This window comes from Schistocerca americana, chromosome 5 (assembly GCF_021461395.2).
Source record: "Schistocerca americana isolate TAMUIC-IGC-003095 chromosome 5, iqSchAmer2.1, whole genome shotgun sequence".
Lineage (NCBI taxonomy): Eukaryota > Metazoa > Arthropoda > Insecta > Orthoptera > Acrididae > Schistocerca > Schistocerca americana.
In genome coordinates, this window is record NC_060123.1 from 130,583,020 (window position 1) to 130,601,867 (window position 18,848).

The 18,848-nt window shown below is 43.5% G+C and overlaps 1 protein-coding gene across 1 annotated transcript in view; it reads left to right on the forward strand.

Moving 5' to 3' along the window:
• Positions 1 to 18,848, forward strand: part of LOC124616234 (actin cytoskeleton-regulatory complex protein PAN1-like) — a 341,222-nt gene that overhangs the window by 101,758 nt on the left and 220,616 nt on the right. Inside the window, exon 2 of the mRNA XM_047144537.1 lies at positions 9,911 to 10,344. Within this exon, the coding sequence (XP_047000493.1) occupies positions 9,911 to 10,344 (434 nt within the window). The remainder of the gene's footprint in view (positions 1 to 9,910; positions 10,345 to 18,848) is intronic.

Genomic DNA, 18,848 nt, shown 5'->3' on the forward strand with positions numbered 1-18,848 from the left:
TTAGTATTGGAGGGCAGCGGGGAGGGTAAAAATGGTAGAGGGAGACCAAGAGATGAATACGCTAAGCAGATTCAGAAGGATGTAGGTTGCAGTAGGTACTGGGAGATGAAGAAGCTTGCACAGGATAAAGTAGCATGGATAGCTGCATCAAACCAGTCTCAGGACTGAAGACCACAACAACAACATCTGATACCAGTCGCTTATAATATACCTTTCTTGCTTCGAACATCCCATGTTATCTAACGGGGAAATTTTTGTTCTGTTCTCCTTTCTATTACCTGCATCACCGTCGTCTTTATTTCGTTTAACGTAGAGCCATATTCTAGTGAAGTAAGCTGTACAATCCTTTCATCAACTTCTGACATCTTCCCAAAACAACTGCGACTTCTGCGAACTTTAGCCTTCTTATCTGTTCCTCTTGCATTTTTATTGCTTTTCTGAGATTATCTTCAATGATTTTTTCTTCAGTTCGTTTTCGACGATCAAGTTGAACAACAGTGACGATTAGTTGCTACCAGTGGCGAAGCTCTACAGAGACTTTTGAGGCGTAACCTACCCAAAAATTTTAGCGAGTTCTCAAAGAGAACACAACTGATAGAAAACAAAAGATCCAGATTGGCTCAAAACATGTACTACATGCTGGAATTTCAATTTTCGAATAGTTCAGACAATATATATTAAATACTATGAATTGAAAGACATTTTCCAAAATATCACACAGATGATGAAGATCGGCCTGCAGAGTCGTTTAATAGTGCTTTTGGCTTTCTTAATAAAACCCAATTCCTTTTCCTGCTTTGTCTTTGTAAAGAAATATTTGTATTTGTTGACCATCTCCATGCACTTCTTCAACGCAAAATTGCCTGTGATATAAGTATGTATAATAGTGGAATCAAGAAACTGTCAGTTTGTTGAAGGATATGAGATCAGAAGAAACAGTGATCTCATGCACTGAAAGCTGTAACAAGAAATTTCACAGTGAAATGAATGTTAGTGACGAGACTTCCAGTCCCTTAAGATTTATCGTATCATATCTTAGATAAAATGATAATGCAAATGGAAATGCATTTTGAAGGTCATCAGATTATTCAGTTTATGGAGTTGATAGGAAACCGTTTGGAAATTATAAATGAAATTCCCAACAATGAAACTGATAGGCTTCCTCACAACTTTCGCGTTCTTCAACGAAGGACAAAAGGAAAATCGGTTAGAAAACATTTATATTGATAAACATAAATATTTGTCACTGCAGGTCTTCTGAAATTTATACTGAACATGGATCTTCAAAATATTTATAACGAAGTAACAAAGCTTAACAAATTCATTCATACACTCCCTGTCACTGGTGATTCTTCTGAAAGAAGTTTGAGCAGCCATAAAAGAATTAAAAACTGCCTTTGCAATTCAATGACTAATGATAGGTTAAGGTCTTTCTGCACAGTTGCCTTGAAAAAAAAAGTGGTTACACATCTTACAAGTGATAAGAAATTTAAAGATAACGTGATTGATAACTTAATTACTAAAAGGAATCAACGCATGTACCTCCTGAATAAAAAGATATAAGATAAGCTTACCCGCAATTAATCCATTAGTTTAGCCACTGGTTGCGACCCTGCTTTTCTTGTTATTTAACTTTTATTACCCTTAACTTAACGTAGCACAAGCCTGTTGCCATATAGGAAAACCAGCGTTGGGCTAAATCACAATACCCTCGACTTCATAGCTCTCGACAGTGGAGTAGGGTCCGCTCAGAGAAGGGGCAGGTTACTCGCTTACTGGATGTGGGCGTGTGTCGGCTTGAAGCAACACGAAGTATAATCAGATGCATGGCCGTGCGGTCTAACGCATGTAGCGCCTTTTTCAACGGTGTTAGTCGCAAACATACTTTTCATCAGTGTCACATCCACTACACTCTGGATGAACCCATCCACGGCAAATCATACATCGAAACCACAGCTCCCTGTTTTTTCTAAACTCTCCAAACAGTAGGCAAACGGAATCGTTGTCAGTAAATGTTCCAGTGTTTCTTGTAACATGGGTTCCTCCGAAAGGGTAAGCAGATGTGTCAACTCTCCCGATTTAAGCGGGAGACTCCCGATTTTCCCTTCTTCCTCCCGATCTCCGATCGTGAAGGCCCGGGTTCGATTCCCGGCTGGGTCGGAGATTTTCTCCGCTCAGGGACTGGGTGTTGTGTTGTCCTATTCATCATCATTTGATCCCCATCGACGCGCAAGTCGCCGAAGTGGCGTCAAATCGAAAGACTTGCACCAGGCGAGCGGTCTACCTGACGGTAGGCCCTCGTCATACGCAATTATTATTATCCCGACCGTGAAGACTGATCTCCCGATTTTGAGAGCAGTTTCAATACTTTCCTTACTATTTGTAAATCCTGCGCCATTGATATATTGGTGGATGACAAGATGTGGCTGCTACTTATGTATGTTAACTTCGAAGATTCGTGTTGTGACTGTCGGGAGCGGCAGTAGGCATAGCTCGCACTTCGTATCTACAAGGAAGTAAGGAACTTATCGTTGGCAGCGTTCGGACACAAATGAATATCTTTCAAGTAGTGCCAATTTCCTCCGCTTCTGGTAGCACCAACGTAATCGTAAAGTTATGGTGGACAAGGGAGTAGTCGATAGTCGTTCCAAGCGAAGTGATTAGCGTTGTTGTGTCTACAAGGCAGTGTTGCCAAGTTGGGGGATTTTCCCCTAAATTTAGGGGGAATTAAGCTACCTAGGGGGAAGTTAGAGGGATAAATGTTTCAGGAGGAAAAATATTTAGTGTTACTACTCTCCCCTCCCCGCTCGACAATTTCATTCATGACTCCCCTTTACGGTGCGCCAGGGTTGGCATCACTGCTACAAGACCATTGTCTAGAACGTAGGACCATTGTGTTCTCGGTTCTGCTGCGGCATTTGTTTACTCTGTAGTAGTTGTTGGCTGCGTATCTTGGAGGTGTTGATTATTTTTCTTGCAGAATGGCGAAGACATACGATGCAGTGTTATTACACACTTGCAGTCGAATCCATTCGCTATTGCTTTACGGACTTTTGAGTTATATCCTATTATCGTATCGTTCTTCAGCCTTGAACTCCGTGAAATCCAAAATTGCGTACTCTCTGTGCCTAATTTAAAAGGGGATGCCACTGGAGCTAATATTGCTGATGTTCTACTTTCAACTTAATGGGAATTCCGTATTCCATTAAAAAACTGTCTGGCTTTCGGTGCCGATAATGCTTCTGTAATGGTAGGGCTAAAAAAGGGTGTGGCAGGATGTCTGAAGCAAGAAATTGCTAACTTAATCATTGTAGGCTGTTCTCGTCACCTAATTAATCTTGCTGTTGAGAAGGGGGCGGAATGTTTGCCTTTAACGTTGATGAAAATATTAGTGACATGTTTTATTCTTTGGAAAGGAGTGCAAAGAGGAAAGAAAAATTTAGAAAGTTACAAACTTTACATGACACAGAAATGGGGAAAATTCTGAAACATGTGCCTACACGATGGTTATCGTTGAAAAGATGCTTAGATAAGATCTTGGAGCAGTGGGACCCTTTGGTTAGTTTGTAAGAGAAATTGTAAGTAAGGATTTTGATGTGGAAACTTTGAAGAATTATAAAATTCCAAAATACACTCAAAATGTAGATGTGTGTACTTCATATCACACGCCCAAGCACTGTGATAAGATTTCACCACACTCCTCATTTAAAAGAAAAACCCAGTCATAAGTTTTACAGAAAAACATTGTCGCTGTGGACCATGCTTTATCACGTGAGGAACGACCGTTCATGTTCCTGTCATCAAATTTACATAAAACTTTATGCCTTTTCCTTACAAGTTTTATGCCTATCTTTGAGAGCCCAAATGTAGCTCTTTAGTCAAGTGCCCCACATATTCACTTATTGAGGTCAGTTTTGGAGGAACTATTGAAGGATGTGATGGCACGATTTGTGAGACCACTCATTATTGATGCCTCAAGCTGTCTTACTGATGTAAATTATCTCACTCCAACAAATCAAAAGGATGATTGTGGTCTGATGATAGGGAATTCTACATTTGCTTTGGTGACCACTTTGAAGCCTGAGGAAAAGTCTATGATCTTTAAGTCTGTAAGAAAATGTTTCTTATCATCATGTGATTACATGATACACAAATTTCCATTCAAAGATGAAGTTTTAATGCATGCAGAAGTTGCAAATATTTCTACAATTGAGAAAGCATTTTCCAGCCTTAGATTTTTCATAAACAGATTTCCTAATATTCTGACTAGCGAAAGCGAACACTTAGATACAGAAGTTGATATTCTCTACTCTCAGTTCTGTAACTTTCAGCTGGAAGAAACCAACTTGGCAGCAGAGGGAATTGATGTTCAGTGGGCATTGGTAGGTCAGACGAAATCGGCTGATGGGGTTCTTCAATATAATAAACTTGCAAAGGTGATGCTGGCTATTTTGTCAATTCCACATAGTAATGCGGAATGTGAGAGAATTTTTAGCACAGTTACAAAGACCAAAACTCAGTTCAGGTCCATGCTTTCAGAAACGTCTTTGGAGAAATTTTTAATTTTAAAATCAGCTCAAAAAGGCAAGTGCTTTGAGCAGAAATTTAGTTCAGAGTTTTTGGAGAAGGCTAAGTCAGCTATGGGTGTGCTGAATAAGTAACTACCGTAATCGGACAAATTCAGACTGATAAAGTATTCAGATTAATTGCTAAGTCTAACATGTACATCCGGTATAAAATTGATTTAAATTTGGGAAAGATGTCTTACGGATATAAGACGGCATGCAAATATGGGTTGCATTATGATATAAAAACATGTGATCATTTAACAGTGATTTATTCGTGCAAAAACTGTGCTAATGCCAAAACAGAAATCTAATAGGCGGTAATTGTTTCCTCAGATCGTAATTTTGAACTGTAGTTCTCTCAAGAGTGCTTCACTTGAATGTGTGTGAATCCAAAGAAACCTGCAGAGCTCATCATTCATGTTGTTCAGCATTTTGAATGATAAATTATGTAGTCTGAAGGCTTAGGTATGTCCATTATTTAGTATTTACATGTAAATAATAAAGCAAATGTAATTGAGTTGTTACAGGTATTGAATTATTGCAACTTTACTCATCAGGGATGTGTTGTAATTCACAATAGTACACCGCTAAAATTCTCCTGATTTTTCAATTTTGAAAGTTGGCATGTCTGCGTCAGTGTTATCCAGCTCATCGTCACTACTGAGTTTGCTCAACAGTGGGTCTAAATCATCATCTGATCAAGACTCAGATATTCTGTCGATGTTTCATTATGTCAGATTCCTAAGATCTTATCTTTGTGGCAAACTTTCTGAACTCACTTTTCCCTTAGGCTTTAACTTTGATTTTCCTACAGATAATTAAACATCTTTTGTTTCTCAATTTTGCTTTTTTATTCTTTGCAGCTTTTCCTAAACTATCCTTGTTAGGGCTCTCTATCTTTGAACTGTAGCTCAACTGCAAGCTGAATTTGCAAGTCTCTGTCTGCATCGTCGAGGACACCAGTCGCTGTCTTTGACGAACAAAGTACCACTGTCTCATTACTTTCACCGCCGGCCGAAGTGGCCGTGCGGTTAAAGGCGCTGCAGTCTGGAACCGCAGGACCGCTACGGTCGCAGGTTCGAATCCTGCCTCGGGCATGGATGTTTGTGATGTCCTTAGGTTAGTTAGGTTTAACTAGTTCTAAGTTCTAGGGGACTAATGACCTCAGCAGTTGAGTCCCATAGTGCTCAGAGCCATTTGAACCATTACTTTCACCATTTTTAGCGCTGCCATTCTCAGCAACTGGTAGTCGTAAAGCTGTCTCTTCTTCTGGGTGCAATAGCATGAAGTCGTAGTCACTGATGTCGGTAGGATCTAAAAGGAAAATTCCTGTTTTTACTGAAGCCAAACATACTCCTTTTTCAATATCCACAATCCTCGAAGAGTTTCCTAAAGGTAGGACAAAAGTCATGGTATTGGAAGGAGAATCAGCATTGGTCGAATTTTTTTGTTTTATTATCCGCATAATCGATTTTCGGTCACTTAGTGACCATCCTCAGTGCTGTAATATACAATTAAAATTGGTAGGCACTGGTATCAACAAGGTTAGAGCGATCACATAAACTCAATGCTGATTCTCCTTCCAATTCTATCCACTACTTAGTCGTGGTGCACAGAACACGCCATGGAGTCGCCAATCAATAAAAGTCATAGTGTAATTTTCTGGTGGGGGTTAGACTTCGGAAAAATGTCACATTCATGATTAAATGAAGCCTTCAAGATGCTGAGAAAGGCAACATCTGAAGGTTGTAGCCTGTGGGAGCAGTGAGGTGGTAGTGTTACCATTACTATTCCATTGTCTTTGCAAACGTTTTAGGCTTCTAGGGACACCTGTCTAGTGTGATTGTCTAAAATCAAAAGAACTGTATGGTTCTGAGATGCCTTGCTAAGTTAGCAAAATGCGTCAGCCACTTAGGAAACAGACCCTCAGTCATCCAACCATTCTTGCTACATTGATATATTGAATTTGGTGGCGCCCCTCACTGTAGGGCAGGGCTCATCCGAAGCAGAGGAATAATAAACATGGGAGGCACATACCCCCCACTGGCACTCACTGCACAACACCTGTAATATTGTTCCCACGCTCCCAGCTTCTTGCTGAGCAAACTTGTTTAGCTTCTTTAAGTGCTAAAATTTTTCCTAGCTTTTGAACTGAACTGTTGATATCTCCGTTTTCCGTTTCATCAAAATTATAAATTCTAGCGGCACCGAAGTTGTCGACGCGCATTAAAGCGGTGAGGTTCGAGAAAAAAAGGCTTAACTCCATTTGCGTTAAAAGCTGAGATCCGATTAACAGCCGGCCGAGGTGGCCGAGCGGTTCTAGGCGCTTCAGTCTGGAACCGCGCGACCGCTACGATCGCAGGTTCGAATCCTGCCTCGGGCATGGATGTGTGTGATGTCCTTAGGTTAGTTAGGTTTAAGTAGTACTAAGTTCTAGGGGACTGATGACCTCAGAAGTTAAGTCCCATAGTGCTCAGAGCCATTTGAACTATTTGAACCGGTTAACACTGGTCCGAATGCTGACTGACGGATTTCTTGTAAGAAACCCTGCGAACCAATCCTTTCCAGCTATTTTGGATGACTTATTAAAAGTATGCTGAATATTATTTGCCTCGACATATTTATACACTGATCTCATCAGCTCCACTGAAGATATTATGGAAATGTCTTCGCTAGCAATAGCACACTATTAGCTGTGTCATCTCCCTGTTCATTAGAAAATGCAAGTTTTTTTTTTTTTTTTACTAAAGCTTACTTTAGAACAGTTCCCCGTGACAATGTGACTCAGAATTTTTCATTCTTATTCTAACCCAACAATCACGATGTTTGACTGCTAACATTTGATGTTTAAAACAAGTTCAAAAAATGCGCAATTAAATAGAGCCAAATTAAATAATGTGACTATTAACATTCTTTACTTACTTCTACACACGTGATCTGCTGATTTTACAACAAAGCAGTCGAGATCAAATGAAACCAGTTGTCGAAAACGACTGGGGCGTTAAAATCTCACGAGCTCTTTGGATCTGATTGCAGTTCCTTCCGCTGTGCGGCAGCACTTTACAGCGCTCTTTAGTCCCTCTAGGAAACTGGAAAAAGCTGTGCACGGTGTTAACCCACTGAACACCATTGTCCCGCTTTCCCGTACTTTTTCTTTGAACGTCTTCTTTTACTGTAGTTTATTCCATAACTGGGCGGCCCACGTAAGGCAGCCCAGAAAACTGGAACGTGTGGAGAGGAGAGACATCCCTAGAAACTGTTCCATATGGATTCATGTAAACACTGATTTGAAGCTGCTCTCCATGCTACTCTTTCCTGTACAAGCCTCTTCATTTGCCAATAACTACAACAACATACATCCTTCCGAATCTGCTTAATGCATTCATCCGTTAGTCTCCCTCTACGGTGGTCAGGTTGTACCACAAAGTTCTTGTCTCCCCAGATCTGTTCACTACCGCCTCATTAGTTACAAGATCTCATCTAATCTTCAGCATTGTCCTGTAGCACCACATTTCAAAAGCTTCTATCCTCTTATTGCCGAAAGTGTTTATCGTTCATGTTTCTCTTACATACTTGGCTCACTCCATACAAATACATTCTGAAAAGACTCATAACACTTCAATCTATATTTTGAGTTAATAGATTTCTCTTCTTCAGAAACGCTTTTTTTGCCATTGTCAGTCTACATTTTATATCCTCTCTACTTCGACCATCATCATTATTTTGCTGCCCAGATGGCAGAACTCATCTTTTACTTTAGGTGTCTCGTTTACGAATCTAATTCTGTCGCCATCATCTGATTTAATTCTACTACATTCCATTATCCTTGTTTTGCTTTTGCTGATGTTCGTCGTATATCCTCCTTTTAAGACCCTGTCCAATCCGTTCAGTTGCTGTTCCAAGTCCTTTGCTGTCACTGACAGAATTACTACGTCGTCAGAAAATCTGAAAGATTTTATTTCATCTTCTCGGACTTCCATTCATACTCCAAAGTTTTCTTGGGTTTTCTTTACTGCTTGCTCAATGTACAGATTGAATAACATGGGGGTCGGCTATAACCCTGTCTCACTCCCATCTCAACCACTGCTTCCCTTTCATATCCCTCCACTCTTATACAGCAAGCCGTCTGGTTTCTGTACAAGTTGTAAATACCCTTCCCTCGCTCTGTTTTACCCCTGCTTCCTTCAAAATTTCAGAGAGAGTATTCCAGTCAACATTGTCGAAAGCTTTCTCTATGTCAACAAATGCTATAAATGTAGGTTGGTCTTTCCTTCACCTGTCTTCCAAAGTAAGTCGTAGGGTCAGTATTGCCTCGTGTGTTTTTACATTTCTCCGGAATCCAAACTGATCTTCCGCGAGGTTGGCTTCTATCAGTTTTTCCATTCTTCTGTAAACAAGTGTTAGTATTTTGCAACCAAAATTTTTTAATCTGATAGTTAGGTAATATTCACACGTGTCAGCACATCTTTCTATGGAATGTGAATATAGACGATCACAAATAGACGATGTTAGCATTACGCAATAATAACTTCAGACGTATTGAAGTATGTTTGTACGATCTGTCACGATGAAAACAACTGTCATTACATTATAATATATACTTATTTGGTTATTAATCACACCTCCCGATGTGTTACTTCAAAAAAAGGCAAAGAGAAGTATCCCGATTATCAGAATATTATAAGATACACCGAAAAAATTTCAAATGAAAAAATGCCACGGCCAAGTTTCGAATGCGGACCAGAGATTTGGTAGTCTATTGCCTGGACCATCCGACCGCCGACCTCGTTCTGTTAGATGCACTGAGTGACGAATACCCAAAGCATGAAAACCCAAAAACGTAATTACGCGATTATTAACTTTTGACCCCATATTATATTAATAAAATATATTTGTTTTTAGAGGCTCTTTCGATGTATAGCATTTAAAACGCGATTTTCCACTATCATCTTTGACCTCCATTCATCAACTTTGACGTCGATTTTTTCACAAACTGCTGAGTGTGGAACAAAAACATGAAACACGTGTCTCACTATTTTCGGTATAGATCGTCGTGCAAAACTTGATCAAAATCGCTGATCCACATGCCAGACCCTGTCCTTGTCAGAACACTGTGTCAGCGCTGCATACTGATGCAGTGCTGTGACAGGAACTTCATCAGCCGCGCGTCGCAGCGGGGAGCTCCGTCGCAGCCGCAAGCGAGGTCGTACAGTGGGAAACGTTGTAGCTGCCTGTGTCTCGGTGACAGCTACCGAGCGTTTCGCTACTCCTAGAACAGTGGCGCTCTGGCGACTGTGCGCACTGCAGACACAGGCGGTGAGCTGGCCCCGTTCTGTCCGCAGGGAGTCGAGCCCGAGCCCCGCGCTGGACGTGGCGGTGACGGTGCGCGGGCCCACCCCCGCGCGGCCGCCGCCCCCGCGCCTCAGCCTGTCGCCGCCCCCGCCGCCGCCGTCGGAGGTGCAGCGGCAGCCGCCCCCGCCGCCGCGGCCGCTGACGCAGCCGCCGCCGCCGGCCCCCGACGCCACCCCCGGTAAGCCCGCGCGGCGCCGCTTCTCGTTCAGCCGCACCCTGGACGCGGGCAGCCGCCTGCTGCTGTCCCCCGCGCTGCTGCGCCGCTTCCGGCCCGGCGCCGCCCCCGCCTCCTCCAAGCCGCCGCCCAGGGACGCGCAGCCCCCCGCCGCCCCCGACCTGCGCGGCAGCATCCGCCGCAGCCAGTCGCAGGCCATCCCCACGACGCCACCCCCAATCGGCGACGCCTCCGGCCTCAACTCTAGGGGTGAGTACCGCGGACCCCGTGTCGACGGTGCATGAACCGAGGACTTTAACAACGGGACGTTTACTGGAGACTTAACCCGCAGTGCATATGGTATTACTTTTTGCATGCGCTCGGTAATATAATAGCATTCGTATATAAAACTATCTCGTTGTGAAATCGCGTCTTGTGTGAGTTAAAAGTCGAGCTTTCGAAGATATTCAAGACCGCCATCGTCAATAACTGAATGCCTTTTATATGTATAGATATAAACCGCAGTAAGTGCCCTGACTGACTGACTCATCAACGGCCACCCAAACCTGTAAGGACTGAAGGGTGAAATTTGGAGAGGGTAGTGATCTTATACTGCAGGCGTCGTTTAAGAAGGTATTTTTCGAAATTCTACTCCTAAGATAGTAAAAGAGAGGATGAAATGTTTTTTGAAAATAAGTCGTTATTAAGACAATTTTGAAGCTAGACCAACGAAAATTGCCGTTGGGTTTCTTGGTCAGCAATAAAGAAATACTTGTATCAGCATTTTTGGAAATTTAAGCCATATGTGCGTGAAATTTTGGGTGAATGTTTTTACTAAAATAAAAAAGAATTCTCGATTACAAATAAAAAAATGCGTTTCAGTGTTTTTGGAACTTCGAAAGGTAAATTTATGGAAATTTGTAATTGGCTTTTCTGTCCGAAATTTAAAAAAAAAATACGTGTTCTACTGTTTGTGAACATCCACATCTTAAGGGGATGAAATAGGGGAAGAAAATTGTTAATAAAATATTTCGCTAAGTTAAAAAATCGAAAGCTAAATCTATGAAGTTGCTATTTCAGTTCTCTGTTAGATATACAGAAGTTGGGAAATGAAAGTTTCTATGGAAATATTATCACAAGAACGCAAAAACCTTGATTAAGAAAAATCTTGGACTCTTAGCTACCAAAATCGCTTTTTGGTCAAAAGTATATTCGGACAAGGCAATGCGTTTATGGCATTAAATAGCGTGAAAAGCTCAGAAGGCGTTGCAATTTGTGAACAATATAAAAATTAGATTAGAGGAGAAAAAAACTGTACAGACCATACAGTCCACGCAAGCGAAGCAGCGGGCGCTAAGCTCGTAGTCCACACTAGTGGTCTCTTACTGCTGGAGCGACGTCACCTGGGGTGAGATTCGCTTGTGCACGTGCGGGAAATGGACAGCGACCTGAGATGGTAGAGCAGGGGGTTCCCTCGAAATGTCAGATCACTGGCAACTTCGTCATGGAAGATTATGAAGGCCTGACAAACTCAGTTAGCTTCTGTTTTACCTGTTTTTATCGGTATGTCGGTGGTAGCTTTTCTTAATCTGTCCTCCAAGACTGCGCGACTGCTACGGTCGCAGGTTCGAATCCTGCCTCGGGCATGGATGTGTGTGATGTCCTTAGGTTCGTTAGGTTTTTGTAGTTCTAAGTTCTAGGGGACTGATGACCACAGATGTTAAATCCCATAGTGCTCAGAACCATTTGAACCATTTGTCCTCGAAGAGCGGACGATGTAAACCAGTTCTTGGACCATATAAATTCTGTACAATGAATATCAGATTTATAAGCAGTAAAAGAAAACGAGGTAATTTTTGATTCGGTGGAATGTAAGATAGGCGACTGAGCCATTCGATGTTTAGGAAACCGACTACAACGAACGGAGTTTCCAATACCTACTCAGAATTATTCCGACTTGAAAATTTTTAATATACAGAACTAAGACAATGTCAGTCTGCAGTCTGAATTAAAAGACTTGAAGCACGTGTCCAAACAAAAAGATATTATAAACTGCACCAAGTAAGAAATGAGTTCACTGTTAAATAATGGTGCGAACCTGTTCTGCCAACGGAAAAGGTATTCCCTCAGTATTCCTTACAATCCCCAAACCAAAACAGGGCCCGCACTCTCCGCGTTGTCCGTTTCTCCCATTTGCGCATGCAAATCCCACCCCAAATAACATCAATCCACCAACTGTAATGGCAGACCACTGCAGTATACAAAAGACACAAATTGCTCAGTCAGACAGCATCGGACGATAAAGTTAATGAATATCTTGGAAAACTCGTGATTTTACTAAAACCTGACGCGGGTTACACATCGAGAAATTTTTACGCGTACGCTGGTAACAAAGTTGCATGAACGTTGCGATTAAAATAAACTAATCTTTTGGACGCACGTGCGATAAACTGCTAACTGTCAAGCAAGAGAGACAATGTATTACTCGCTTCCACCTCCAAATTAACCTGAATGGCTTCAGCCTTATATCCAAGTATTGTACGGACAGTCCTTTATCGTAGATCCTCATGAACAACTCAATAACTAAGTTTTCCGTTGCGACTCGTCGAGCCGTACTGCAAGCGTTTCGTTCATTTAGACGAAGGAGAAATTAAACCGGTTAAAGGATTATTTGCAGGATAGGAGGTAGCATTGCCTTAACACAGACGGTAAAACATAACCAGGTCCAGAAGCCCAGCTCCAACGTCAAATCCAACGTAGCTTCTCATACCAGCTCCATTCACCAAATCTAACGTGTTAATCCTGTCAATTCAGGTTTAACATGGTACAGCTGATCGTACCATCTTTCACATATTTAGAGACGATAATTTCGCTGCAGAAAGTCTTGGGTCACTACCAAACGTAACCCAATTAATCTGTTGACAACACTTGTTTATTTGTCACAACTTTACAGGAATCAGGACACACCAGATAGTACTCCAAGCGCCCTCGTCACGCCCCCAAGGCTTTGGACAAGGTGTATTTATACATCTTTTAACAATTACGTTCCTTCACATTATTACGTTATTTCATGTTTGATGTTACAGTTGCAGTAAGTTAATCTAGCAAAAACTGACATTACAGAGTTTTAGCAGAAATTAAAACGAGTACAATGATAATGCATATTCCCGAAATTAACTATCTTTTACAAGTGCAATTTTGAAACATACATTATGTTAACAATTAAGTTCTTATTATTCAGTCCAGAACATTCTCGAATATCTTTACGTAATTTAATTAATTATGCGCTTTTATTAAAGAATTTTGAGCTGGTAATATTTCTACAACATCAATATTACAATTCGAACGTTCAAAATGACTCTTTACAACATTTGAAGGCTAAAATGCGGAATAATTACGCACATCACAAAATCTTTAAATCGTGTTACAAAAAATTAATCAGTTGATCTTCTAACATTATTTATGATACAAATTGTTTTTCTGAATTAGGTTATGTCTCCGGTTTAAACGAATCTTCTCTAGTTTTCGTAACATGTGAACAGTGCACTTAATTTCTCTATAGAATGTTCCAGAAACATTAATTACGAGTTTAATTGCAGGTTTTTAGCTGGCGATTTCCGTAAGATAATGTTGTTCTGACTTGCAAAGATACATAAATGTTAAGCTTTTCCAAAATTAATGGTTTGTACAGTTAATTTGCGTTATGGTAAACAATGAATTTTACTAATTGAATTATAATTACAAAACTGAATGAAAAAGGTTACTGACATTTATACACTATTAACACTGATTCCAAAACTTGTTCTTTCTCTTCAAAACATCCCGAAATTCATATCAAAGTGATAATGACTTATCCTAACTGTATGTTACTGTACCTGATAAAGAACATACATTAACTGGCTTGTGACACAATTTAACATTTTTATTACAACTATTTCAGACTGTTGCACTTAGTGACCTTATCACTAAGTGTCCTTTACACTACTCACATCTGTTTTAGCGCGTATCGCATACTACGAAACCTACTGTGTCGGGTACTCCACATGACCCAATACAGCCTGTTTTGTTACAACGGTCAGTTCCATTGGGAGATATTTCTCAGTTAAGACATGCGGGTGATACGCAAGGACGATTAATAGCGCATAAAGGAAGAGTATGTAAATTACTAGCGCATAACTGAAGAATGTGTGAATTACTAGGGCATAACTGAAGCGTATTACGATAAACTGTAAATATATCTAACAGTTGGCTTCAGCATTGTAATCCGGAATCCACCAAAGATAACGTATACACGGAGCTATCTTGCCTTGCTGAAACTTGCCTGTGCACAGTTCAGCTGAGTTAGCGGCGGATTTGTAACGGTCGAGCTGGGATTAGAATCAGGTGGGTCGCGAAAATTCCGATTGAACTGATTCATTGACAATATACATAGCATCGCACGATGCGTACAGTATTCCTCGTTTGAAATCGCAAAGTTGCGCAAATTATCGAAGGAAAAGTAAGATTGAGATTTAAAGACGACATGGAGGTCGTTAGAGACGTCAAACTATCGAGGTTAGCGAGATTGCAGATGCAATTAAATTTCTGAAATAGCATTCCAGCGTTCTAATTTCGCTAACCGACGAGAATAACCGCTCAATGATTAGCCACTCACACCTGTCTCGTTTTCCAAGAGCAGATCCGACTGCAGGGGCGAAATGAAAGGAGGCTAGATGTGGAGGCGGCAATAACCTGTACAGCGCTTGCTCGCGGGTGTCGTAGGCGGCCAACACTCAGTTCACAGCACACGAGGCGAACATGACGTCATTTTGACATCACGCGCTGTGTCGAAGACCGCAGGACTTCTGTGATTTGGTATTGTCTGTACACTCAGGACTGCATAGCTTAATTTATTTATAACAGGAGATACTATTTCTCACTTTTCCATTTGAGACATTACACTCTGTAACACTGAAGTCATTATTCGCAATAACAGAAGGGGTTACACGAGTTGTTGAGTATTCCATCGTACACAACGGTAAGTGAGGTGGGCTGCAGCGTGGTGCGGCAGCTGTCGACGTAGGAAAGCTTGGCAGGAGCAGAAATGATGAAGTTTTACTTAGCTTGTAGCTTTCTCCAAGCAGAAGAAACTTTACAGACAGCAATAAAGTTCAGCTATTACAAGAAAGAAACTAAAGAGCGTAGTGCATTGTGAGGCTCCCGCTACTGCAGGAGCAAACTGTCACAGGCTAAGTAAGACTGTAGACTGTGACTGACAAGGGGAGGCCACGACGTTTGGAACACGGATTTACTGTAAACTTCGTACACTCATAGTACTCCATGAGGGCAACAAAATGTGTAAGGAGTAGCGTGTACTTCTCAAGCGTTATTGAGAAAACTGCAAGATAATTTCGGTCGTCGAATATATATCTATGCGTGGTCATTTTAACGATGAAGCGACTGCAGCCGAGTGGTGACGGCACAGTAGCTCAGCGTGTTTGGTCAGCCATACAAATACATACAACGGAAAATAAGAAAAGGCAGAATAGCTAACGGCGCTCAGAAGTTTCGGGGGTCGGCCACCACTTGAAATACTAACGATCACTTAGGTGAGACAAGCAGTCGGCCCAACCATTCTCGATCTGACGACAACCCAACCAACAGAGTCAACAGACCCACCGACAAGGCAACTTGCGCTCCACTCGACCAGCACACAACTGGGAGTTCAGTGCAATCGTAAAAGGCATGGACGCCCACACCCAAGCATACATTTAGCTGTCGAACTACACACCGTGCTGGACAGCGACAACACGGTGAGGAAAGGACTCTGCCTAAATTTACGCCAATGGCCAGGGCAGGTAACCGGATCGTTAACGGCCACAAGGCAGAAAATTCTGCTGGTGCACTTCAATTGCAAATAAACAAATACAGTTACACTCCACCGGATGGTGGCTAAACCTTTGCCAACTCGAACACACACGTTGTTGCTCACGGGAATGTCCCCACAGCTAACAATAAGAACCAAACGGCACAGTGTAAACAGTCGTAACTTGCTGGTAAATTAAATCCGAGCTCAACTTTCGTGTTCAGGTCGGTGAGCCACGGACCTCGTAGCAATGCGAACAGCCCCGTGCATAGAGACCGCCAACGGGGCCGGCCAAACAACGCCCCGCGATTTCCTCGCTGCTCCACGCCAACCGACCGACTCCGCACATCAGCACGGAGACAGCACTAAAATAACTGAGCAGTCGACACCACAGGCTACACACAGTTTCACGAACACTTGCACGAAGGACTAGACAATACTAACGGCAGCGACTGTGCAATAACAAGGACGAATCACGAGTCGGGACATGCAGGCAACCCATAAGCGATCGCCGGCCAACATACACGTCGTCCGACACGACGAACGACCGACGACCAATCGAGGTGGTCCGCACTCAAGTGATATGTATCGGCAACCGTCGGGCGAGTCATGGCTGTCCGAACCTCACTGCAGCCGCGCCCCGACTGAAGTTCTACCGTGTCCTAAGCCAAACACTGGCAGGTCCGAACTGCACCGCTACCGCTTCCCAACTCTCTGGCAGATCCGAAATAACTCTGAACACACCACAACCGGGAAGTAATAGCAGTCAGCATAGATAATACGCCAGGGCTTATATCGATAAGCGGCGCTGGTGCCGCTCACGGGCAGGCAAGGCGGCAACTCAGTGACACCAGTAATTGAAATTAACATAACGAGGTGGTAGTACGGTGAAAATGAGATATGGCACGAACACGAGCCACGCACAGCTCAAAACCCTAGTTTTCAACAAAATCTACGTTCAAGGCGGCGGCCTTACGCCACCTTTCTTGGGAGGGTCTCTACGTCAGCATGGTAGCACTTTACTGGTCGATGTCGGAGCCAACGTCTTGCTGCATCGGTAACCTCCCCATCATCGAAGTACTGCTTCCCAAGGAGTGCATCCTTCATTGGGCCAAAGAGATCGAAGTCGGAAGATGCGATATGAGGGTTGTAGTGTAGGAGAGGAAGAACAGTCTAATGATGTTTTGTGAGCTCCTCTCGGGCGCACAGACGTATGTGAGATCTTGCGTTGTCATGGAGAAGAGAAGTTCATTTGCATTTTTGTGTCGACAAACGCACTGAAGTCGTTTCATCAATTTCCTGAGGGTAGCACAATACATTTCAGAGTTGATCGTTGCACCACGAGGGAGGACATCAGACAGAATGACCCCTTCAGCTGAGGGCGCACATTCAACTATTTATGCGAGGAGAAGTAGTGTTGCGCCACTGTATGGATTGCGGTTTTGTTTCCGGTTCGAAGTGATGAACCCATATTTCATAGCCTGTGATGATGTTTGACAAAAAAATTGTCACGATCAGCCTCGGAACTCGTGCTGCGAAGAATCCAGTGGGGACACACCTTTGAATACTCCAACTGGTGGACGAGTGTGTCAGCACCACCGACAGAGACGTCAAGTTGTGCAGCGAGGTCTTTGATTGTGATCCCGTCGATCACCTCGAATGAGAGCGTCCGCACGTGCCAACATTGCAGGAGCCGCAGCTGTGTGCGGCCGCTCGCAACGCGGAAGATCGGACAGGTTTGTGCGACCTTGTTGCGAAGATGACAGACGCCTCGTCCAACGACTCACCGTGCTTTTGTTCACTGCCGGGTCTCCGTAGACATTCTGTAAGCGCCCATGAGTATCTGAGATGCTCTGGTTTTCCGCCAAATGCAACTCAATGGCAGCTCTCTGCTTGGAATGCACCTCCGTTACAGATGCCATTTTGAAGTCTACGTATAGTGCCGCCATCTACCGGAACGTCATGTAACTACACTCCTGGAAATGGAAAAAAGAACACATTGACACCGGTGTGTCAGACCCACCATACTTGCTCCGGACACTGCGAGAGGGCTGTACAAGCAATAATCACACGCACGGCACAGTGGACACACCAGGAACCGCGGTGTTGGCCGTCGAATGGCGCTAGCTGCGCAGCATTTGTGCACCGACGCCGTCAGTGTCAGCCAGTTTGCCGTGGCATACGGAGCTCCATCGCAGTCTTTAACACTGGTAGCATGCCGCGACAGCGTGGACGTGAACCGTATGTGCAGTTGACGGACTTTGAGCGAGGGCGTATAGTGGGCATGCGGGAGGCCGGGTGGACGTACCGCCGAATTGCTCAACACGTGGGGCGTGAGGTCTCCACAGTACATCGATGTTGTCGCCAGTGGTCGGCGGAAGGTGCACGTCCCCGTCGACCTGGGACCGGACCGCAGCGACGCACGGATGCACGCCAAGACCGTAGGATCCTACGCAGTGCTGTAGGGGACCGCACCGCCACTTCCCAGCAAATTAGGGACACTGTTGCTCCTGGGGTATCGGCGAGGACCATTCGCAACCGTCTCCATGAAGCTGGGCTACGGTCCCGCACACAGTTAGGCCGTCTTCCGCTCACGCCCCAACATCGTGCAGCCCGCCTCCAGTGGTGTCGCGACAGGCGTGAATGGAGGGACGAATGGAGACGTGTCGTCTTCAGCGATGAGAGTCGCTTCTGCCTTGGTGCCAATGATGGTCGTATGCGTGTTTGGCGCCGTGCAGGTGAGCGCCACAATCAGGACTGCATACGACCGAGGCACACAGGGCCAACACCCGGCTTCATGGTGTGGGGAGCGATCTCCTACACTGGCCGTACACCACTGGTGATCGTCGAGGGACACTGAATAGTGCACGGTACATCCAAACCGTCATCGAACCCATCGTTCTACCATTCCTAGACCGGCAAGGGAACT